This window comes from Lipophrys pholis (assembly GCF_963383615.2).
Source record: "Lipophrys pholis genome assembly, chromosome: 11".
NCBI classification, from domain to species: domain Eukaryota; kingdom Metazoa; phylum Chordata; class Actinopteri; order Blenniiformes; family Blenniidae; genus Lipophrys; species Lipophrys pholis.
The window spans coordinates 9952619-9978453 of NC_137631.1; the positions used below are offsets into that span (position 1 = coordinate 9952619).

Genomic DNA, 25835 nt, shown 5'->3' on the forward strand with positions numbered 1-25835 from the left:
ATGGAGAAGAGGAGGATGGAGGCGGCGCTGCTCGTGCTGTTCCTGGGACACGTGACTGCACTGGACGTCCCACTTGACCGTAAGACACACACATACAGTACTAAAGCCTTTATATTTCAAGAGCATGCAAATGAGGCGACGCTTAATGTCAAAGTTGATTTTAGCCGTAACATTAATAAATCTCATTAAATCAGCTGCTTTAATGATGGGGTTGTTTTTCACTTGGAGGTGGGACATTATAGCAAGATATTAAAAAAAGTTAATCTGTGCACATGTCAAATGATGGAAGATGGACGAACAACAGTTTTTAAAAGAAAACTTGTTAAAGACAATCTTTAAGAAGCTGAATGTTTATATATATGAAAACACCCTTTCATGTAAAAACTGGTCAATATGTTTCTCACATTATATAAAAGTGCATATTTATTTTTTTAAAACGGCATTTTTCTGAAAATATATAGTGATTGAAAAGTGGTTGATGGATTAACTGCTAGATATTATAGTGAGTTGTTTTTAATATTATGATTCATTTTATGATTTGTCCTTTTTCACTTGAAAAAATAATTAGTTATTTCTTTAACTGTAGCATTTATAGCTGAAACTAATATATCCTTTTATGAATAGTTGCTTTTTGTCTTTTGTTTATGAATCACAAAATAAAAGGCTTTTGAACCTAATTAGAATATAATAACTTTTATTGATATGATTTTTGATATTTTACATAAAATCAAACAAAACAAATGTTGACTAACTAATTTCAGATCATTAGCTATATTTTTCTTCTACATTTATATATAGCTACAGATACAATCTATCTATTCATGGGTTCAAATGACAATTTCAGACAAACGTAACATTCAGTGTGCATTAGTGTCAGATGAAGTTCCTTTGTTTTGACTAACGTCCATCTTCTGACCCCTCAGCCTGATGTCTTTTGGTTTTAAATCACCCATGTTTTATGGTCGGATCTGTAGACCACTGGTGTTCCTCATTGTCGACCGGTCCTCTTCAAACTTTGCTGTGAATCAAAAATAATGCAGGACGATTTTTCTTGTTTTCTTTATCCCTAATGTGTGGTTTTCTCTACTGTCGCAATGTTTTCTTTCTTGTTTGCTGATTCTTGCTGGAAAACGCTAAAGTTCGGGATAGATGTAAGTCTCAAATGGCTGAGAACTGACCAATAGCAGGGTTTGTTGCTGTTGTTGTTGTTTTTGTACACTAGGGGTTATATTTTATCCATCTTTTGTGATGTTTTTGTGTCATATTTAGTCTGTTTCTGTTATGGGATCCAAAGACTGATTTGCAGTGGACTTGGCAATTTTGCATGCAGTGATTTCTTTGTTCCTTTGTTTGCTTCTTTTGTTTTGTGCTTATGTGTGCGTGTGGTAGAACCTTTTCATAGAGCAATCTCGCGAGCAGCATGAGTTTTGATATCATTTGTTTTGTCACAGTCCATTAGCTATCTCCCGGCACTGACAGGAATGTATCAGGCATCGGACCAGTGCAATAAAGGGAAATGCACCTGAGCACTCTGCATGCCTTTTTGCAATACCTCATATTGTGAAAGATTTTCTTTTTTTTTTTTAATGTGTCTGTCAGCAAACAGCTGTCTGGTTTTAGTCTACACGGTAAGTCTGCATGCGACTGGTAATGTCTGCTTGTGTGGTCAATACAACAGCAAGGAAAAAAAAAAAGCTTAGTTATGCAGTGATGGTTGTGATTAAATCTCACCCTCTTCCCAATCGCTTTTAGTGCCGCAGCCGCCGACCATAACTCACCAATCCCCCAAGGATTACATCATCGATCCGAGAGAAAATATTATAATCCACTGCGACGCCAAGGGGAAGCCACATCCCAGGTAGGAAAGGAGGAGAATGCGTTTAAAGAGAAGATCTCCCAGGTGTGGATTCAACCACAACCTGTCAAATCTCAGTTAAAACCTTCAGCTGGAAGCGAGTTCAGTTTAAAAAAAAAAGAAATAAAAAAAGACCCTAAAAGTTTGTGTGTTTACCTTGAGATGAGTAAACAGTCTGCTCTTCACACTCGCATTGCCCTTGCCTGGGGCAGATTTTAGCGAATGCATTTCAAAACAAGTGTGACACCTAATTAATTGCAGGTATTGACACAACACATATACATCACATCTGCATTTTCCACACTTAAAAGGAAGGTCATTGACAAATTGTCGCCATTTAGCTTCACCTTATTGTTGCTGGAATTCAAAAACTAAGGTGTTATTCATTTAAAAAAAAAAAACCTGAACCTGACACATGGCAAATACAGATCCACGTATAGTCAAATGAATTTATATAGAAATTAGTACATTTAGAACATTAAATTGAATATCAAGGTGAAAGAAAAATGAATCTCTTATGTTCAACAACTCTAATCTTTGGAAACATTCCCGTTGTTTTGACGCCGGTTTGATCTGCCCTCAGTTTCTCTTGGACGAGAAATGGCACCCACTTTGACATCGACCAGGACCCTAACGTGAGCATGAGGCCCCACTCTGGGACCCTGGTGGTGGATATCAGCAGAGAGAAAGCCGACCATTATGAGGGGATTTACCAGTGCACGGCCAGAAACAAACACGGAACCGCTGTTTCCAACAATATCGTCGTACGACAGTCCAGTAAGTGAAGATCTGATGTGGGAAACACCGCTTCAAAAGTCATGTTCACTTACTTGTTATCATTGTACATCTCACATCACATGAAAACATTTTCATTTTCTTTTCTTTGTCTAATGCAATTTCCAATTAAGTTGCATTTGCCATCTTAAGAGCGCTTGCGGAAGGTAAAAGTCGCATGTAGAAAAATGCACGACCTAGTTTGCAGGACTCAATAGTGAATGGAGCGAAACCTCCCTCTGTGTTTTCTCCTCTGTGTTGTCATTCAGTCAGGCCTCATCCCTTCTCATCCTGCCTCGTCAGTCCTGTCATCATGTCAGTGGCAGCTCATTAGTAACACATACTTCATGTGGGATTGTTGTGGACTGACTCACAAACTCTTCTCCACCATCTGCAGGATCCCCCTTGTGGTCCAAGGAGAAAATCCAGGCAATCGTGGTCCAGGAAGGCGTGTCCTTGGTGCTGCCATGCCAACCACCTGCTGGCCTGCCGCCTCCCATCATATTCTGGATGGACAATAGTGAGCTCCATGTTTACTTGTATTATGAATATATCAATATCATAAGTTTGTTGAAGATTTAATGTTTCAGTGGTCATGGTTTACATGTTTTTATTTCAAGATTTCTTCAAATAAAACAGGCATATTATTGGTAACCGAGTCTCTTAAAATTTTTTTATTTTTTTTCCAGCTGTTTCATTTATGCAGTGTACTGCATTTCACAAGAAAGCCAGCTCATAGCACGTTTCCCACTTCTGCAAAACTAGACTCAGGTGGCAGCTTTCTGTTGTATCGTATGTTTGAACCATTCCAGCTGTCTTTGAGCAAGTTAGGATTCAGTATCATATATATATATATATATATATATATATATATATATATATATATATATATATATATATATATATATATATATATAAAACTCTGTGTGGATTTTATTCTTATCTGTTTTATTTTGTTGCTTTATATTTCAGACTTTCAGAAGCTGCCTCAGAGCAAGCGGGTGTCCCAGTCCCTGAACGGCGACCTCTACTTCTCTAACGTTCGCAGAGAGGACTCCAGGAATGACTATATCTGTTACGCCCGCTTCCCCCACACTCAAACCATCCAGCAGAAACAGCCCATCACCGTCAAGGTCCTCAACCGTAAGTCTGGCTCGGTGTGTGATTCAGACAAGTACTTGAGACCCACTGAACGTGTAATGAGCTGGAATGCCTGAGAGGAGCGGAGTGACGGTGTTTGAGTATAACGAGAAAGCAGTTCAGTTACAGTAATGTGCGTGCCAGCGTGACTGCGTGGGAGGAAAACAGCATTTCCTATCTGTGATTCCATCCTCGGAGACGCCGGCGGTCGCCATCCCACTGAAAAGACATATTGTCAGCGCTCCCATGACTCTTCGCTCTATCTGCCGGGCAGGCCTTCACTATCACTTGTGTGAGACGTGCACGTTCTCCAACATCAACAAAGGCCGCTCTCATTCAGTGGAGCATCATCAGTTGACATGACGACAGGCTGCTGCCTCCACCCTCATCCCTCATCTCAAACTTTGTTGCAACATTTCGTTGATGGTTTTATTTTCCCTCTCTTTCATGTTGAGTTGTCAATGCATGTGTTTTGTTTTGTTTTTGTCCTGATTTCAACGTGTGCCGTGTGTGATTCTTTTGTTTGTTTTTGTTACAGTGGATGCAATCAATGACACAGTGGCAGCTTTATACAATGACACTGATTTATTCAGTGGTGAGTTTTGGCACCCTCTAGTGTTTAACCCCTTCAACCTGGAGTACCAGACAAGTTCTCACCCACTAACAACCACCCTTCAACCCCACAAGCCCGACAAGTCTTACAGTCTCACTGGTTCATTTCGCAGTGAGATCTGCTACCCCCTAGTGTTCGTGCCTAACATAATGCTCTGAACTGTAACTTACCCACTAACTCTCCCCCTCAAACATACCAATCCAAACAAAATCTCCCTTCCTCTGTCGCTCCTGCACTATCCAATCAAATCCCTCTTATAATGATTCACTTTCTCCTGTGAAATGCTCAAATGAGCCCAGCATGCTGATGTATTTATTACATGACCCGATCAGTACATTTGTGACATGTTAAATTAGATCTAGTGCTTAAAGATTGGATTTTAACATTTTAGACCTTTTCTGCTTTTTTGGTTGCGGGATTTATTTTTTCTTTGGTGCCCAGTCTCAGTTTTGCTCAGACTTTAATGAGTCACCAATCATTTTGATCTCCTTTTTCATTTCCCGTCGCTTAAAACATTGTCATTTCCTCTTTTTAACCAACTCGACACAAATGCTTTGATACTGAAGAAAGGCACAGTTATCATCATACATTTAGTCAGGTTGTTCATTTAATAGTTTACGTCCTGTTGATAGTTGAGTTGTAGAGGGCAGTTTTGTAGACTTACAGTCTAAATTGTTGAACTTTACTAAAATATTGGGTACTTAACCACCCACAGAAAGCAGTTCAATAAAACAGCTTTGCTATGCTTAAAACACAACATTTCAATGGTATTGGTGTAAATGATTAAGCGTTCATGCACAATGGTACACGACAGCACCCGAAAGGTAAGGAAGTTGTTTCTTGTTTTCTGAGTCACTCACTCACTTCGTGTTTGTGTGTGTGTGTGTGTGTGTGTGTAATGACAGAAGCTCCTGCGGACGACAGGAGGCCAACCTTCCTCATCCCATCTGGCTCCTCCAGCTCCAAGATGGTGCTAAGAGGACACATCCTGGAGATGGAGTGCATCGCTGAAGGACTGTGAGTTTAAATCCAGCATCACATCAGTGCCGAATGCCTGGAGAGCCCACCTGCCCAGGTGTCATCATCACTCTTCACTCTTCTCCCTGGAAACAGGCCCACTCCCGAAATCTCCTGGATCAAAGTGAGCGGCGATCTCCCGTCCGGACGCATGTCTTTCATGCACTACAACAAGACTCTGCGCATCATGGACGTATCAGAGTCCGACGCGGGAGAATACCGCTGCACAGCCAGGAACCATCTGGGCTCGGCGCATCACTCCATCCACGTCTCGGTCAAAGGTGCGTCTGTGATGAAACGCACAGTATCCCATCAGGCCGTGGCCGCTGCTTCATGCTGTCTCTTCACCTCTCATTCTCCCTCCATCTCATAATTGATTTATGCACAGATGACAACAGGGCAGCATGTGCAATGATTAATTCTCCTGCCTGCTGCTGCGCTCTGCTCTACTTTCAGCTGCTCCGTATTGGATCAGCGGCGCTTCCAGGAACCTTGTTCTGGCTCCCGGAGAGAACGGGGTGCTGACCTGCAGGGCCAGTGGCACACCCAAACCCTCCATCACCTGGGCTATGAATGGCATCCCCATAGAGAGTAAGTAGCACCATTGCTCTGGTTTTACTACTGTGTATAAATACTGTTCTGGAGTTATTTATTTTTTCATCGAAAACAAGCTTAACATTTAAAAATATATAGTTTTCCAGTGCAATGTGGTCAGGACTTCAAGATATAGTGCATAGAGCCTCCTACAGAGCACACGTCTCGTCATTAAATTGTTTAAATTAATCAATTCAGTGTAGTGTGTAAATGTGCAAGAGTCAAAGAGCAAGCTAAGCAATCTGAAAGTAGAAAATTCAATGTTGGGCCACTTCTTTACTGCATGATACAAAAAGAAAATCACACCCAGTTTTTATTTGCCATGATAATCCTACAGAGAAAATCTTTCTAGTCAAACACAATTTACTCAGTTTAAGGCTGCTTCATGATCGTAATTGTCATGACTATTTAAAACATCTAGAGATGCATGTCATCTAATGTAAACGCCTCTTCTTTTCCATGACTTAAATATTTCTTTTAAGATTGAGCTGCTCTCCTTCAGATTTAGCTGTACTCTCTGTTCCCCATCTCCTGTCTATCTTTGCCCTATGCTAAGCCTGGTGGTTGCTATATAGACGTAGTGTATAATAGAAAAAAAAAAAAAAAAACTCTGAGTGTGGAAGAACCAGACTGAGATCATGGCAACAGCAGGAAAAGCTCCTGGGCTGAAAACTGGCCAGATTTACAGTATAAGTAGCAATGACCTGCTGTGACACCCAGCCATGTTTTTGGAGTATGTAAGTGAGAGATAAAATATGAAGTTAACTTTTGTGCACAAACATTGCCCCGGAACTCCTTGTGGCATGTGTAACCATCTTGTTATTCATGAACAGATTCACCCAAAGACCTGAGCAGGAAAGTGGAGGACGACACCATCATCTTCACTGACATTCAGACTGGATCCAGCGCTGTGTACCAGTGCAACATCTCTAATGCCCACGGATACCTTCTGTCCAATGCCTTTGTCAACGTCCTCTGTGAGTCCATTAACCAAGACCCATTTGAGTTTGAATGCTTTTTTCCACTTACATTGATCTCTTGAAGCTAATAACATCTCAATAATTGCTGCTGCCTGACTGCAGCGGAGCCGCCCAGAGTGCTGACACCAGCCGACAAAGTCTACCAGGTCATCAGAAATCACCGGGCCCTGATAGACTGTTCTTCCTTCGGATCACCCATCCCGAAAATTACATGGTGAGTTCATGAACGCTTGACAGGAAAAAGGGCCGCAGAGTGCTGCCTGCAAGAGCTCAAAACGACTATTCGACTCTGTGTCTCAGGTTCAAAGACAGTCGGTCCAGCACCCTGGATGGAGACCCGTATGTCCTGCATGACAATGGGACCTTAGAGATTCCCATTGCTCAAGCTCGGAACAGTGGCAAATACACGTGTGTTGCCAGAAACACACTTGGGATCTACGAGAATCACGTCTCTCTTGAAGTCAAAGGTGAGAGTGTCTCTGTTCTGTAGACGTTAGAGTGCATGCACCTCTGTAAGGTCATTGCAGTGGGATGTTTGGCCACCAAAACTGAAATGCCGACATTTCTTTAGATTGTTCATTTATTTATGGATCTCTGTTCTCTGTGGAGATATAGTCAGAAATCATCTTAATGGTTGATCCATTAATGAGAGTCTTTTGTTTTCCATTTTCTTCCACTTCGGTACTTGGTTTTGCACAGATAGATCATTCATTAGCAGCTTTGAATTGGCATAGACATATTCCAACATATGACAAATACAAAACCAAGCTTTTTTGCCTCGACCATTTTTTTCCCTTAACTTCCTGCTGTTGGTCCGATCAGAGCCCACACGGATCCTGAAGCAGCCAGACTACAAAGTGATCCAGAGGGGCCGGCCTGTGGTGTTCGAGTGCAAGGTGAAACACGACCCCACGCTCGTCCCCATCATGACCTGGCTCAAAGACGACGGAGAGCTGCCTGACGACGAGAGGTCAGAGCTGTTTTCTGTTTGAAAGTGCCTCCTTATGTTTTCAATTTGCAGCAATAGATTTGATAGACCAGGTCTGCTTTTGGTCTGATTACACTGACAAGTCGACAGGGACAGTGTGATCAACCTCAAGTTGGTGTGAGTCTGAACAGGTCTGGAGGAGATGATGGGATTACCAGCATGGGTAGACTAGTTTACCAGGTGCTTCAATAATACCTGTAATAGATAAGTAAGATCTGATATATGTTGAGATGAGACTGAACTGAACTGTCCATCCATTTTCTATATGGATACTTGATTTCAGTTGAATATTGGTAAGAAGCTGTGTACTCCATGGACAGGCTACCACTTCATCACAGAGCTCCCACAAACATTCACACATTCTCACCAAATAACCTCACATGCACGTAACAACATACACACGTAACACAGAAAGACCTTGAACTAGAAATCAAACCGGAGTCTTCTTTTTGTGATTTGAGAGTACTCAAATACGACCCTGAAATTAACTTTTTTTTTTTTCCTCCCCCACACAGATTCATTGTGGACTCTGACAGCCTCACCATCAGTGATGTGACGGAGAGCGACGCCGGGGTTTACACATGCATCATGAACACCACACTGGACCACGACTCAGCCAGCGCCGAGCTCACTGTCGTTGGTATGTACTGCACCGAAACTAACTCATGAAACTAAGCCACACATTATTAAAGTGTATCTCTCCCGCTCAGGTCTTCCTAGAAATATGAATGTGTCCAGTAATAACAGTCTGCCTTCCAGCCTCTCAAGGTTAATAGCCTGAAAGTTAATTTGAATGGATTTAGTCAGCTGTTGTGTCATCAGCATGAATATTTGATTGTTGCCTTCTTAGCGAGCCAGATAATCTTCCTTGTTTTCTTATGGCTGAGTGACCACTAAATTCCACATTTCACTCCTGCCCTCCTACCTGGCAGAGGCCACACCAACACCAGCTGTTGTCTACGGTAAACCTGCGGCGCACAGAAGCACCCAGATGTGCTCGGCTGACCGGAGCTTGTGTTGTTTGTTGGATGTTTCCGTTATACGCAGCATGTTATTGCCTGAAGATGGCTTGTGTTTTTGACAGCGTTGTACTGTTTCTCGACTCATTTTTGGTTCACCAGCAGTGTTCTGTCTGTAAAGTGTTTTTCATCAGATTTTTCACAAGTTCTGTTCAGTTTTATTTTTTATTTTTGACAAATGCAGAGTGTTTAAATACATTAAACCACTGGTGCAAAAATTCCACGCAAAAGGGGCAAAAAATTTCTACTCACACTTGAATGCAAGAAACGATTTGTAAGGCAGTCACTTCCCCATCGCACCACTTAGAATATTTTTCAGACGCACCATTTCCCCATCACTTCATTTATTCTGAGCATGCATTTCACTTTATTATTACAATTCCAAAACATGAGCATCAATTTAGTCCCGCTAGTGAGCCTGAGACTCGATTTCATGCCGAGTGATCATAGAAGATTCTCAAGTTTGCCGTTTCATATGCATGCTGCAACAACGTCTGCATGTGTATCACACACTGAATAACTCTGCCGAATGGAACACGTGAGGAATGCAGGAGATATGCTTGGTTAACAAACAATGCATTATTATGACTCAGGCATCACTGCAACACATTAACACATCTGGGCTTCTGTTTCTGTTGCACCGAGCCATGGCATGAACCCCTTGTACTCTGCAACTGCAAAAAGAAGCCCGTGTGAATATAATCTCAGACACGTGTATTGATACTGTGCTGTATTTCTCCCAGAGCGACCCGACCCCCCCACTGACCTCGAGCTGACAGACCAGAAAAAGAGAAGTGTTCAGCTCACTTGGACCCCCGGGGATGAACACAACAGTCCTATTCAGAGTATGATGCCATAACTCTGTGTGTGTGTGTGTGTGTGTGTGTGTGTGTGTGTGTGTGTGTGTGTGTGTGTGTGTGTGTGTGTGTGTGTGTGTGTGTGTGTGTGTGTGTGTGTGTGTGTGTGTGTGTGTGTGTGTGTGTGTGTGTGTGTGTGTGTGTGTGTGTGTGTGTGTGTGTGTGTGTGTGTGTGTGTGTGTTGTTTGGCTGAGATTTCACTGTGGGTTTTATGTGTACGTGAAATTTTCTAAACCTGTTTGTAGCTACCATTGATGGTAGAATAGCCTTGAAGAAGTCTTTTAGGTTTGAACATGCATCTAACTGAAATCATAAAACAACGCAAACAGACTCATTCAACATGAAATAGGAATTATTAAGTGGTAATAAAGTACAAATAAAATGGACTAAGATACCAAAACAGCATAAAACTATAGATATCTATCTGATCTAATGATGGAAAAGAGGCCACTTATTATTACGCCAACCTGATTTTGTCTGTCCCGTCGTTCCAAGAGCAAAAGTTTGGTCACTTTTTTGTTTTTAGTATCGATTTTTAATAGCTAGAAGTCTGCATGCTTAACACTTTCAATACTTCAGCAGTCTCAAAGAATTTTACATTATTAGTCATGTAGAGGCACACACTCACACCATGACGGCAGTCATACGAGGTGCTCAACTTCCACTGGTGAAGAGATGGATTCAGCGTCTTCCCCTAAGAAACTTCAACACACACAAGAATGAGAAATGGGGGATTGAATCATGAACGCTGCCCATTAATCAATAGGCCATCACAAGCTGAGGATCTGACCTCTCATTGGTGCACGTTAGTCAATTCTAACAAGGTTGCTTATTAAAACCTGTGAGACTTTAGGCTGCTGTAATCTGTCGTCAAGGCAGAAGAGACAATTATGATGGTAGTATATGAATGATATTAATGTTTAATGATGTTTAGCTAATAACAACTAATAAAAGAAGTTATCACATGCATGATGCAAACATTTCAATAAAACTTGACTCATTGCACTATTTCATAAACAGATGAGCTCAGAAGGAGTTTTTTTTTTTTTGACGCAACTGTTTATTTTGTATTTGTGCATATAAAAACATAAAACTCAAAACTCACATCAGCCCGGGCCTTTCATGTTTTCCACAGAATTTCTGATACAGTTTGAGGACTCCCTGCACCATCGAGGTCACTGGCATAATCTGACCGAAGTCCCGGGAACCAAGACCACAGCTCACCTCAAGCTGTCCCCCTACATGCACTACACCTTCCGAGTCCTGGCTCTCAACGGCGTGGGCTTCAGCCGCCCCAGCTACCCCTCCAGGGTTTACAAGACCGATGCTGCAGGTACAGAGTCAGCTCGCTCGCCTTTTGTAAAACATGCATGCAGTGAAAAACCAGACGAGTGGCTCTTTTGTAGTTAGCGCGTGTGAAAGAAATCTGGTGAAGTCTTTATCTTTGACTAAAGGCCTCACTTTAAAATTAAATCAGTTTGTTGATCAAACCCTCGGTGGAATACTTTCATTTGGATGATGTTTGTTTTGTGCTTCACAATGTGTTTTTCAGCTCCAGATGAGAACCCAACAGGTGTTCAGGGATTTGGAACAGAACACAACAATCTTGTAATCTCCTGGAAGGTAATGGAGTCATGTTGGGCTAATCCTGAGATGAGAGACCAAAAATTACTTTGTATTCTCAAGCAGTTTTGTAATTGTCTAGTCTTATGGGCTTTCTTTCTGTTGTGTTTGTTTTCCCCCCTCGTCTTCTTTTATTGTTATTTATTAAGACCATAAATAGCTTAGTTGGAAAATGATCTACAATTAAAATTTCTCCTCTGCAGCCGCTGACAGGACTCCAGTCTAATGGCCCGGGGCTGCACTATAAAGTGATGTGGAGGCAGAAGGTGCCGGGCAGTGATTGGACCGTAGTGACTGTAGCCAACAACTCTAAGTTTGTTGTGTCTGGGACGCCCACATTTTCTCCATACGAGCTTAAAGTTCAAGCTGTAAATGACTACGGACCTGGACCCGACCCTCCTATTGCCCACGGCCACTCAGGAGAGGACTGTGAGTAACACCGACTCTTTGCTCTGATGGAAAACGATCGTGTGGAAGAGCCTGGGGTGATGCATAACATTTACTTGGCGTGTTTCTGTATTTAGCTGTTTCTTTTTTTTGCTTCTATCATGTTCTTTGTGTACTGCACAGTGCCCATAGCAGCTCCAGAAAATGTGCGTGTTAACATACTGAACAGCTCCCTGGCTGAGGTACACTGGGACCCCGTGCCCTTTAATTTAATACGAGGACATCTCAAAGGATTTAAGGTACAGTCGAATGGGTGCCGTGCAACCTGCAGACCTATTCTCCCCACAACAATGTGTAAATAAAGTTGCATTTGCGGCGTATCTTGCAGGTGTATTACTGGAGAAAGCACAGCCTTCATAAACACAACCCCGATCACATGGAGAAGGACATCCTGACCTTCAGTGGGAACCACACTCATGGCATGCTGCCTGGTCTGCACCCCTTCAGTCTCTACTCATTCAATGTCAGGGTGTTTAACGGCAAAGGGGAGGGGCCATCCAGTCACACGCAGCAGTTTAAGACACCCGAGGGAGGTAAGAGAAGGAAGACTGATTCTTTCTGTGCTTTTTTTTTTTTTTTTTTAAATATATGAAAACTGCATTTTTAAACATTTATTTTGATTATGTTCACATTATACAACGTCTTATGGGTTACAATTACAAATTTGCAGCTATCAGTGCCAGAATCAGATTGGGGAGCCGTTTTGCTCTGAGTTTGCATGTATTTCCTGTGTGTGGATTTTCTCACAGTACTCTGGTTTTTATCCCACTGGACAAACACATGTGTTTGTAATTGATGCCATCAAATTGCACATAGATTTGAATCCAGCATGTAACCTGCCCTCGTCCACTGATATTTCTCCAGCTCTGGGCAAGCTGCAATATCAAGCTGCATAAAAGATGGATAAATGAGTGGTGACTGAAACAAGTGACAGGCTGAAAATGCATATTATGAATAGGAAACAAACACAGATGATGATTCTTTTCCATTTAATTTTCTTAGCATCGATTCTGCTTAACACAGAGGAGCTCTTGATTTCTATGCTGTGCACGATGTTAGAAATAAAAAAAAGCAGTGCAAATTGTATAAATAGAAATTTGGATGTGTATTAAATGTTAGAAAGTTTATGTGGAAGAACTTCCTCAGTCCAAACATGAATAAAAAGCCAAAGCGCTGATTCATTCACTCTGCTTTAATTTCACAGCTTCTGTCACTGTTGGATTAGTTTACACTATTTATTCAGTTTTAAAATTCTTGCTCTAATCAATGTTGTGGTTAACAGTTGCAAATTAATTCCACTTGATGGTAAGTTTTTCATCTTTGAAAGATATTCTGCGGTCATGCTTGGAACGAAGGCGCAAATACGCTATTCAGGGAATAATAATTCTCTCTTTTTCAAAGTCCGGCTAGTTTGCATTTGCAAAGTCTTACAGCTGGACTCAGGACGTCTTCTATAGGTTACAGAAGAGTCTCAATGTATTTGCACCTCAGGGTTTGAAATTTCCACTTCACACTTATGCAACGACTGTGATTGGCTCTAAAACGAGTGAGGAGAAGAGGAAGTTTCCCCCCCCTAAGCAGATGACAAGCATTATTCTTCACAGTGAAGATCAAACATCCAAATGAAGTCGACATAGGCAGAGTGCACTTGTGACTGGAGGATGTTTTCAAACATCCACAGTCAAACCGCTGAAAGCTTCCAGGCCGCTGACCCGACTTCTCCTCCTCGGCCATTCATTTAAAACGTCCTCTCATGGCTGTCCTGTGCTTTGATGCGCTCCTGAAAGGTTTCGTGATATGTGTCTTTGTAGTCCCGGGTCCTCCTACGTCCTTGACAGTCACAAACCCAAACCTGGACTCCCTGACCCTCGAGTGGAGCCCCCCTCATGAACACAATGGGCACATCACCGGATACACCCTCAAGTATCAGCCAGGTGAGGCTTTATTTATTCATTCACTGGATAACACAGGAGGTTGTGTACGTTTGTTTAGTGAAAGCCCCCTTCCTTCATTGTAGTTTTGTATGCCATTCTTCCTCATGTCTTGTATTGTCATTCTTATGAGAGAATTAGGCAGAAAAGGGGTAGAAAATAAGAATTAGATTAGTTTTAACAGCATTTGATTTTGTCTAAAATACAACAACATCAATTAACAAATGAACTTTGGTCACTCCTGCCCTCTATTTCCAAATCCCGCACCTCCCTCCTCCAAATGCTTTCATTTCCACCCTTTTCCTCAATATTGACCCCTCCTCAACCCATCTACACCCTCCTCCTCATATTCCTATTCAAACCTGCCTCGCTGCTACCCCGACCTCCACCCACATCCCATTATTCTTGTCGCCCATCCTTCACCCCTGTAGTTAATAACTCCAATGAACTGGGCCCAGTGGAGGAGCTGGCCCTGGCCGCCAATGAGACCTCAGTCACTTTGCTCAACCTCAAGTACAGCACACGCTACAAGTTTTATTTGAATGCGAAAACGGTCACTGGAGCAGGCCCAGCCGCCACTCAGGAAGCAATCACCACTCTGGATGAAGGTAAGTCACCAAATACAGAAAACTTGAAGGAAATGATCTAAAGAGCACTCATGTTTAATTCGTTTAAAGCCTGGATGAACATTAAAGCCGGGAAGTTGGATTATTTCCATAGATTTTCAATGCAAGGATCGACGAAGTATGCATTATTAGATTGTACATTCTGTTCACATTGTAGCCTATTAGAGATCAGAACAGTCTCCAGTGCACCAAGTGTAGTACTTCATATGTTAATTTTGCTCTTATTACAGTCATGATTTCTTATTTTTTGGTGAAGATTTTATTATAGAATTTTTTTAAATGATTAAGTTTCAAGTATGTTCTGAAAGTATGTTTTTTGAAATGAAAGAAATCAGAACAACACTCTCAATTATTGAAAACATTGAATAGAGCCTTGTGTAATCGAGGAGAGATGAAGCTCTGAAATGATTTTCAACTTATCACTATGAGCTGGCTTTTTTTTAATTTTTTTTAATTTACTGCACAAACAAGCTTGCACGTGAATTATCAGAGTGAAAATCAATCGACAAGTTAACAGCAATTTAACAAACATACACAGGTTCTGGGTAATCGCTCGTTTTCACTGTGGTTGATTGATTTCTAATTTGAATTATCGATCAGATAACATTAGCAGTTTGAAGACGTCACCTCAGCCTGGAGAAACTTCTGATGTCTACTTTCTATAATGTAAACACGGCCTCACTTGCATTGATCATAAAAGATATTATCATCTGTTCTGTCAGGTGTTGTGTGAATTGTGTTTGTTGGTGTACAGCCAGGGTTTTCACAGTTTTGGACGATGATTGAATTTTCACATTATAAAACATCATTCTTAATAGGCAATTGAACGTAACTCTACTCGTACACTGAAGCCACTCTTTGGAAACCTCTGGACAGTACGCTGCATGTCATTTGATAGCATTATTTCTTTAAAACCTTTTTTTTTTTTAACATAACATGATATACAAAAGCTCTTTGTCAACATTTAGTTACATTTGAGTGTAATCCGGTTTTAGTGTTACGCAAGACGACTCATGCCATTACAAAACCCCTCTGAGACGGATCATTTTGATTCTGTGTGACATCACCCAGCACGACTTCATAAATGTCTCATTGATACAGACTTGATGCTCATTTGGCCCATATTGACCCCTGTCCTGTTGTCTTTCTGTGTCCTGTTTCTCTCTACAAGCTCTAATGTCACAGGGTGATGTAGATGCCTGTTTTTAGATAGAGCTGTAGCTATAAACCCCCCCCTTGTGTGCATGCCCCCCCCCCCCCCCCGCCTGTGTTAAATTCTAAGGCCTACCAAAATGCTTGGCTGAGTTCAAAGCCAGAGAAAGTTCAAAGCCACATAGATAAAGATGTTATGTGACATGTGCCTTTTTAATGTTGTGTGATAAAACTAGATGAAGCTTTTCAAAGTGCTCCGCTGCTTTTCGTTCTTTTTTTCTTTTCCTTCCTTCCTTCCTTCCTTCCTTCCTTCCTTCCTTCCTGTGCCTTTGGCGCCTTTGACCTGCTTTTACCTCTTCCGCGGTGGCTGCTGGTGGTTCTTTCCTACTGCATGGCAAAGGTTTCTCTTGGCCTGGCGATGACCTGTGTGCTCCGTGTTACGATGACTTCAGTGTCTGTGGAAAATGTTTGTGTCTCGTGTGTGTATGTGTGTGTGCGTGTGTGTGTTTACTTTGTTGTGTGGTGCCGTCTTTACCCCCCTCTTCATGTTGTTTACAGGGAACACCCAAACCTCTCATCCCATTGCATGGTCTCCTCCACGTCGCCCACCCCAAGAGGGTAGCTACAGATTCTGAAGTGATCTTAGTAAACGACATGTCTGATTACTCTTATTAGTCTTTTGCATTCGTTTTTTGATCCTGATGTGCATTCGCTAACGTGTAAGGCTACAAGGGTTTAGAAGCAGTGTTTCCAATGGCATGCAGTTGGATTGTAGATATAGTTACTGGTTAGCCTTTGACGAATAGAGCAATGTTGACGTGTTCTCCTCTCCCCTGTTTGCTCAGCGCGGCCGGCGAGTCCTTTCAGAAACTTTAACTCCTCGGTCGATAAAGACGGGGCGAGGATCAGTTGGGAGTACTGGGGCCCAGAGAAAAACGTTTATGTAGAATACGTAGAGGATAACAGTAAGCAAAGCAACACACCTACATTTCTGCTAGTTCCATGCAAAGGTGGCAAGAGACTCCTACTTCACGCTTGGCTCGTGCAGGTGAATAGAAATATTGGCAGTCACGTTGGTTCCGGCTCCTGCCGGCGTAGATCCAGATGTGATAAACAAGGCTCTCTGTGATTGGAATTGCTAATTACCCAACGCTGGTATTACAAGAGGCATGTGCATTTCCCGTGACAATTTGGATGCAAACGTATTTGTCGACAAACATCATGAAACGCAGCACAAACATTCTTGCTCTGCCAGCCGAATTCGACTGAAGTGCTCTCCAGTGTTTGTATCCACCTGCAATGAGGATGAAACACACATGGTTGTCGTATGGCTCTCTCTCTCACCTACCGTTTAATGAGTATAATCAGTCAACATCGTAATAATAAAAGATCCCTGTAATTTAGAATATTTTGTGATCAAAAACCTAAATCCTCTGATTATCAGTCACAACACATTTCATATTGAGTTAATCAGCACCTGTTGGTGTGGCGGCCCTGACAGCTCAGTGTGCTGCACTGCTGGAGAATGTGCAGACAGACACAAACCAAATGACGCGAAGAACGATTTCTCCCAGTTTGACAGGACTTTTCCGAACACATTTCAAAGACGGTCCCAGGTTTTGTTGTGCTTGGCACTGCTCGGCTGTTAGTTGTATACAGCCGTGATGGAAAACAAGAGTGCTGCAGTCAGTCTGAAGTCAGAGTCACACTGGTTTCCTCCATCAAAAAGCGACTTCTGTTGTCCTCAGTCTTTTATAATGTTGCTGCAAACAAACTCATAATACATGATTTTCTTGTTTGTGTAAATTGTTTTTCGGGAATACAGCTGCCCAGAATGAAAAAGCTAATGCTTTTTGAAGGCTTTCATTGCTGCATGATTGCAAAGAAACATTGAAAACAGATAAAAGTTAAAGTAGCAAGCAAGTATGACTAAAATTAGTCCATGTTCACGTTCTTATTTAGCTATTTATCAGCAGTTCTCAGCAATTAATTGGCCCAATATTTTCTTGTATACTTTTTATGTTTGCATAGCACATGACAAACTTCATCAGAAATGAATAACTGCAATGTGTAAAATGAGAAGCTATTCCTCCCAACACTTTCTGATGATGCTTGTTTATTTTTGATCAATTTCATCATATTCCAGAGTATCAGACTGAAACCAGTTTTAACTTGATGTACATAAGAGGCATGAAGAGGACATCACTTTGTCCTACACGTTGTGCCGATTTTGTCATTTCCTAATTGAAACAAATATTCCAAATTTCATGTGATACGAAAAAGAGTCAGGAGTGTTTTCACTCTTTCTTATGGCAGTAAATTAGGTAGAGCGTGTATTACGAAGTCATTGGACCATTATTCAAGTGGAGCTACGTTAGCAGTGTTGCTGAAACAAAGTCTGCAAAAACTGCAAGTCTCACAGTACACATTTACAGAGCAATTTATTTGTGGAAGATTTTGTTTAAAACTTTAGATTTTTACATTTTGTCTAATTGTTCAGGTCTTTTTCTGGATTTGGGTGCGTTTTTACAGAACCATAGTGCATTGAGCTCTCAGGGCCTCTATAATTCATTCACTGATGCATTCGATTTTCAGAACGCCATGAATATTAAATTGATTAACGTTGACGCCACACCAGATGTAGACGTGTTTTCAGGCCATTAGTTCCCATAATGTCACGATCGCCATGGCCCATTTGAAGGTGTGTGCGCCGCCTCAAACGTGCCTCTCTCCGTGACCGTCCCTCCTGCAGGTGAAGGTGAAGAGGAGTGGCAGAAAGAGCTCGTGAATGGCTCTCAGAACATTATGCTCAAAGGCTTAAAGGGCGGCCTCTCCTATAGGGTGCGTTTGGTGGCCAGCGGTCACCACGACCAGCCGCTCCACTCTGAGGAGCTCGTGGTCACACTCCCAGGTGAGGCAGTTCCTCGGCGGGGCGGTGGTCTCCACCCCGGCCGGGTCTGGCCGGGGTCTTGCACTGTGTCGTGTGTAGATTGTTCAGTAGTTTGTGCTGTTGTGTAGTTACACCTAGTGAAGCATGGGTTAACCAGATGTGCTGTGGTCAGTCTGTGTGCCAGGCATGTGCGGTAGTGACGTAGAGAAAGAATCCCGCGACGTGCATGATTGTATGGTTTAATTCTGTATCGTTAATATCAGTGTCGTGTTCTAGATTTCGGTCTCACAGCAAGTTGATTTTCTAATATAGAAGCTCAGTTGTTTTTTGTTTTTTTTAGCACTATAATATCCAACCTAGAATCTCCATAGTGAACGCGTGTATTGTGTTTGTCTTTGTGTGTATGTGTGAGTATGTCTGATGGTGATTTCTGTTAGTATAATCCAGGAAAGTTTTTACATTAATAACATAATAACTGTCTTTTTTTTTTTTTTTCTTTAACGATGATACTCACCATCAACTCGAACTTCTAACAAGCCCTAACTCAGACTATTAATAATACTTGTTAAACCCCTATCTCACTGAGCTGCAACATCTCCAGCAAAACTTAGCAAAGAATTTTCACCTGGAATTACACTGAATTGGCACTTTCTGTTAAGTCTTGTGAATTTTGTGAAAACTCTTGTGTCAGAACGGTCTTAAAAAGGACATCAAGAAGAACTTCAGGATCTGGTGGATGAGGACCTAAATCTGGATAAATACCACATTGACATGCCCAAGGTTTTTTCCACGTATTTCAGCTGAAACTAGATTTAAAGAGGTTAGAGACAGCCGGAGTGTCTCGGAGACTATTTTATGCAACAGGTGCAAAACATTATTAGAAGACTGACACAGATATTTCAAGCTATTTTGGAAACTCTGCGACCGCTCATTGAGATAGGTGCTTTATTGATATGCCTTCAGCTGTAATTATGTTGCACTTTGGTAACTTACGTGTCTACCCAGCTAAATAGACTCTTTCTGGTTTTATTTGGACACAAACTCTCCCGAAGCCAAACATAACCTGGCTTCATGTTCCTTTTAGCGCTTACCTGCAGACAGTCGCTTCTAGTTTCCATGGCCTCTGATAAACAGACGAGAAGTAAGTGCAGCCATAAAAAGCTAAGCCATCCTCTCTCCCTGACCAGCTGTGGCGAGCAGACAGGTGGACATCGCTACTCAGGGATGGTTCATTGGCCTCATGTGCGCCATCGCCCTGCTCATCCTGATCCTCCTCATTATCTGCTTCATCCAGAGGAATAAAGGAGGGAAATACCCTGGTGAGTAGTGGCACTAATGCCGCCATACTCACACACTCATATAAGCCCACGCTTTAATGCTTTCATTTGTATATTGCAACATTCTCAGATTAAATCTTAGTCCCTTTTTTTTTTTTTTTTTTTTTTTGTAATTGTTGTCAGAGCATATTAATCATACAAAGCTTTTAGGCAAATCCCTGCGGCAGTGTGAGACTGCGATAATATTCGTTTATTTCCTTATCTTATAAAAACATGTTTTTACATTAGTGGCATCTTCAGACCTTTTTCATGGTGTAAAGACAGACTTTCCGGATACATCTGTACTTATTATGAAGCCAGAAATTGTATGTTGCTCTTGTTCTCTGAAACGGCTCTCTGTGTGTGTCTCTCCAGTTAAAGAGAAGGAGGATGCACACACGGATCCAGAGTTCCAGCCCATGAAAGACGATGACTGTACTTTTGGGGAATACAGGTGAGAGAAAGTGCCCAGGCCTCTGGAGGCCCAGAGCCCATTTTACCCGTCAAACCCTCCCCGTGTGTTCGCACTCTGCCCAGATCTGCTCTCCCTCTGGCTGGGCAGGAGCTCTGCACTCCCTTTTTTTTTTTTTTTTTTGTTTCTTCTCAACCCTTGCAGCTGACTGACAAAATAAACCCAGAATCATCGATAAGCAGGAAGTCACAACAAGAAGACGTGCCCCCCCACCACCACCACCACCAACGTGAAGCACAAGATTTCTTTCTTTCTTTCTTTTTCTGGGTTCTGGGACGTCCTGGATGCTACTCGTGTCGGACTCTATTGTGTATGGCACCGTGGTGTCATTTGAAAAGCAGGATTCTTCAGGTTGAAGGGGATTTATGGTTTTGGATGTTTCACAACTTCAAACAATACTGTCAGGAAAATACACACATATAAGCTACATTCATGTGCAACACACCCTAAACTGATCCCAAGCGTCCAATCTCATCCAAACTGATAAGCTACTCGTATACATTGTATGTATATTCTAAATGTTATTAACACTTTGCCTAGTGTATTGCTACTTCCATACGTGACCTTGATAGGATTGACAAACAGTTTCCCCGCTATGCTCGTCGGCATCCTCTTTCTAGGCTGCTTCTCCAATCGCACGCAGAGTGAAAGCACTTTAATCCTGTATAACTAACATTTTTTTTCAATATTGTTTTTTTTTATAAGTCAATTTATAAGATGGTCTTGCTTTTATATTTTATATTACGTTTTGTATTAGAGTTACATAAATCTGTTCTATGGATTTTATGCTGTGATAAATACATATCGATATATACATATATAAATATATGAAATATGTGATATGCATGGTTTTAAAATCGGATATATGAATTTTGCTGCGGGCAATAAATGAATGGATTTTTTTTTTTGGTTAATTTATACATATACAGTATATCTTGATGCATATGGATGTAAAGTGAAACTATCAGCATGTTTGAGGGAAGAGTCGGGTCACGCTGCTTCTAACAGGCCCAGGAGCCATTTCTCTGAAGTACTCAGTCCTACTGGATAAAAACCAATGGCATTACTTAATTTTCAGTTTGAGTTCAAATTATTAAAAAGATCAAAACTATTAATGTTTGATCTGCACCTTAGTACTGCTGGGACTCTCCAATTGAAGAACGACATGTTAAAAGGGAAGTTCCAAATCTAGACTGAACACTAGAAGAGACTGCACAGCTTCTTGAAGCAGCCAAGCACAAATATTTTTCATACACAAGTTACTACGCAAAGCTCTCAATATGATTATTGATTATGGGATGATTTTTAGGAGCTGATCTGTGCATGCAACATCAAATAAAACTCACAAAATGAGTAATATAACAGGTAGAGTATTTCTTTGTTATAATATTACTTCTTGGCAATTATTTACATATTATTAGAAAGCCTGTTTATATCTGTTATTATTTTCCAAGTGTCCTAATCCCAGAATTCGACGTTGGTTACGAATGTGGCACATTTCAGAAGAAAATGAAACAGCAGATTAAGATGTATTGCCAAGAAGCATGGCTCCAGGAAAGAAAGAATCTACCAGTCAGACAGTATTTGTACTTTTTCCCGCTAGTTTACTTACAACAGATGGATAACATATGTAGAACTGAACTCATTTTAATTCCATAGTCACTCTGATTAAAAAAATAATATCTACTGCATTTTAATAACTTTTGGAAAGCACTGGAGGTGTATGGTACATGCTGGGCTTTCACAAAAACAGTGCTTGTCGGTGGGATCGATCGGTTTTTGGCCGTAAATATCTTCATGTTGAACAACACCAATCCACGGGATTTACTCCAAACATACAGTAGACAAATCACAAGGCAAAGTGTGCAAATATTCTAGTGCCTTTGTGAGAGCATTCTTTCTATCCATGCTGTTTTGTTATGCTCAGCTGGAACCTCTCAGTATGTCAATAAAGGCATAACGTAACTCACCCTGAGCTGTCATTGTCTGACTGCAGGAGGATGTCATACCTCCACACTGACCTTGTACATTCTCCTCTCAAAGTGCCACACTTATTACGTAATCCTCTCAAGTGTGTGCATAGCGCAGTAAAGTGTAGGAGGGGACTGGTTGTGTGGGATCTCGGCTGGATCACCTGAACGCGGGGGTGTAGGTCTCAGGAAAGGTAAGGGCGGTGTCGGTGTGCCGGGCTGGCGGGCGGGCGGGCGGGGGTCGTTTGTTTTTATGACTGCAGCATGTGAAGAGGGTCAGCAGTCATTGAAGTCACTGTGGAGAAAAACTGCCTGGTCTCACGGCTGTCATCTAGTTTAATATTCGGTAATAAAGCCATCATCATGTATCCTGAGCAGAGCTTCTCCCAAATCATTCAGGTGTTTAATCTGCGGCTGCACTTCATTGTTTTCAACTTCTTTTCCCTCTCCAGCTTTTACAGTCTGATCGGTATAGGCTTATTTCTCTACTTCTCAGCATTATGATGGCTTTGCGATCGCACTTCATTGATGTTCAACTCATGTATGTGGAATGATTTTTTTGACAACCTGACGTCCAAAGAAAACTTTCTTTGCAGACTTTTCATGCATTGTGACAATATGTGACTATTTCCATGCTTGCTTTTGGGGGGATGTTTGGCTGAAACCTTGCTTTTTATTCACATCATTGCATTGGACTTTCTGTTTCCATCACAATCTCTGTGTTGTCAGGGGGGGGACTATTCTAGTAGTGAAATGACTCGTGTGTAGGGGTATGATTTTGTGTGTGCCTATCTCTCTTTATTGATATTTGTGGGTCTGTCATGAGATTTGTTACTGCCTACTCAGATTTGTGTGCATACAATTGAATGCATAGAGAAATGTGTGTATAATTGCACATTATATCATTGCCTGTGTGCAAAAAAACACAATTTTTATGTCTGTGTGTGTGTGCTTACATAAGATTATGCACACTTACAAGGACCTGTAAATGTCTGTCTTCAGTTACTAGTATTTTGCTGCTCTCTTGCTGTGGCAGGTATTTGTGCAATACTGTGGGTTTTCTTTGCCCTCATTCTAGACTCTCCAGTTATATTTTTCCCAGTTCCTGTAATGTTATATTAGAAATCACTGAGCTTCTTGGCACTATGAAGGCTGTATTGCCAGGAAGAAAAACGTTCTGATCAGGCCAGTCTCCACTGAGGGCAAAGAAAACTTCCCACTACTTACAAATCTGTCAGGCAGAAGAGAAGCAAAAGCTGTGACCTGAGGGGAAGGTGAGCACAGACATTTAACGCACACGTCTCACTATGTACACGCACGTATTGGACAATCTGTGTGCGAACAAATCTGAGTATGCACTAATCAATCTCACTGAAGACACTTTAACACCGTCCCAGACTCACAGATATCAATATGCATATCCAAAATGAGACACAGGTATACAAACCCTGAAATGCGTGCACGAGTCTTTACGCTCCCAGAATCGTCCTACGGAGTAATGCTTTTTGTCAAACAACACATTTGCCACTCCATACTTGGTTTCGAGGGGAATTTGAACTGGATCGGATTGCTTGAGCTGTATTCCTCTCTTGCCTGATGGAAACCACCAACTAATCACTCATGGCTGCCATTTTTTTAGACATGGAGCGAAGCAAATTCAGTGTAAGAAAATGTTGACTGCTTGACATTTATTTGCTAAATTCACTCCCAGTCTGTGGTAAATGAAATGATTGGCAGTTTGGTGCTCCATCTAAAAAGAAAAGAAAAGACAGTCACTAATCTCCTTTTTTGCATCTGTCACGTCATCTCACCTGTAACACCTGCATGTTATTTTCTCCTTCAGTGACAATGAGGATCATAAACCGTTAAAAGGGAGCCGCACGCCATCTAACGGGACAGTAAAGCGAGAGGACAGTGACGACAGTTTAGTTGACTACGGGGAAGGAGGAGACGGACAGTTCAACGAGGACGGCTCCTTTATCGGCCAGTATAGTGGGAAGAGTGCCAGCAGGGACACTGCCGAGGGCCACGAGAGCTCCGAGGCGCCGTCCCCCATTAATGCCATGAACTCCTTGAACTCTTTCGTGTAGCCAGTCAGTCTTCACAGACTAGGTCCTGCACTGACTGATTCCCCACATCACTGGCGTAGAAGGCTGCTCCAGCACCGCATGGCTTTAAGATCACACCCCCACCCACACACAACTCGTTTTCTTTTTCACTTTATGGAAAAGCTTTGGAGACCTAGCGCCCACAGGAACCCATATCTGTACATGAAATACCTGATATTACCTAAATCTGTGTATCAATTAACACTTTGACATTAACAAGTGTTGCATTCTTGCCATCAATCTCAAACGGACTATGCAGTGCTTGTCTGAACTACATTTGTCTATGTAATGGTTCTCGTATTGGTCAAATGGGGTTCGCTGTCCACAGTAAATGATTATTAATCCATGTATTTTTTATTTTTTTTTTTGCAACTCAAGTCTGTAATACATTTATTTGTACAGGTGCATCTCAAAAATAGTATATGTTTATTGTATCTGCAATTAAATCCACGCTAACAACATGTAAGACGAAAAGTTGGCAGAATTCCCAAGTTTTTTCTTTTGATAATTATGGCTGTCTTGCATTTCCTGGCGTATAAGCTAAAGAATAAGTTTATGTACAATAAATCTCAAATATATCAAAGTTGTTTAAGCTCAATTATGAAAACATTTTGTGATGTACCTGTGTATGAATGTATTACATAACCGCAATCCCATAATGCATTTAGAATCCAAAAGGCAGATCATGTACAGTGTATATATAAATATATATCTATATATAAATGATGTGATCATTCGGTACGCTGAACTGTGGGAGCGGTGCACGCAGCATGCTTTGGATTGCTGCATCTCCGCGTCCCCGTCCGTCGCCGCTCTGCACCCACGATGGAGGGAGCCGAGAAGCTGCATGGCATGTCCCTCCACCTCGTGACCTTTTGTCCCGCATGCGACCGCCTCCCGAGTCTGTCCTGAAGGCCGGCGGGGAGCGCTGGGGGCTGCGCTCCTTCAGCAGGTAGTGCCTTTTCTGCATCACTCCCGAAGTGGCTGCGTCAGAGACCGTTTTAAGACTGCTCATCCGAGGGTGGACACGTGGAGTGTGAGAACTCTGCGGACGCAGGAATAATTCATACACTCTTGTCATTTTTTTTTTTTGTTTGTTTGTTTTTTTAATCTCCCAAGATTGCCTTGAGACAAAAGTCTGGCTTTGATTCCTTCAAGAAGTTAAATGCCCGCACAATGGATCGGATTAAAGCATGGCAAATGTAATCTGCAGCCATCACGTACAGTGTCTGCCAGTATTCCTTCAATATATTCATGTATGAATTTCGGCCAATTTGCGTGCAAACACAGCAATTGCTCCATTTTTTTATTTTTTTATTTTTTAAAAGCAGCGGTTGTTCACCTGTACTAACTCCACTCGAGGGCCTTCAGATGGGATCATGAATTTTTTTTCTCTTAACTTGCATCAAGTTTTTATTTTTTTTTAAAGACATGTAGAATATGTGTATATAGCTTATTGGATT

General features: G+C 41.7%; 1 protein-coding gene across 1 annotated transcript; it reads left to right on the forward strand.

The window, feature by feature from the left end:
• Nucleotides 1-24354, forward strand: LOC308117302 (neuronal cell adhesion molecule-like; the record flags this gene model as incomplete). Its single annotated transcript, XM_080476075.1, is given in 31 exon segments — nt 1-79; nt 1753-1858; nt 2439-2632; nt 2764-2796; nt 3027-3149; nt 3602-3772; nt 4308-4364; nt 5288-5399; nt 5496-5680; nt 5856-5990; nt 6827-6970; nt 7076-7187; nt 7274-7440; nt 7796-7943; nt 8477-8601; nt 8894-8923; nt 9724-9825; nt 10973-11170; nt 11390-11460; nt 11664-11889; nt 12031-12146; nt 12236-12440; nt 13719-13841; nt 14270-14446; nt 16175-16234; nt 16462-16593; nt 16596-16664; nt 18369-18527; nt 19694-19825; nt 20198-20276; nt 24108-24354. Coding segments are annotated over 31 exon segments (4017 nt in total).
• Between the last annotated feature and the right edge of the window lie 1481 nt (nt 24355-25835).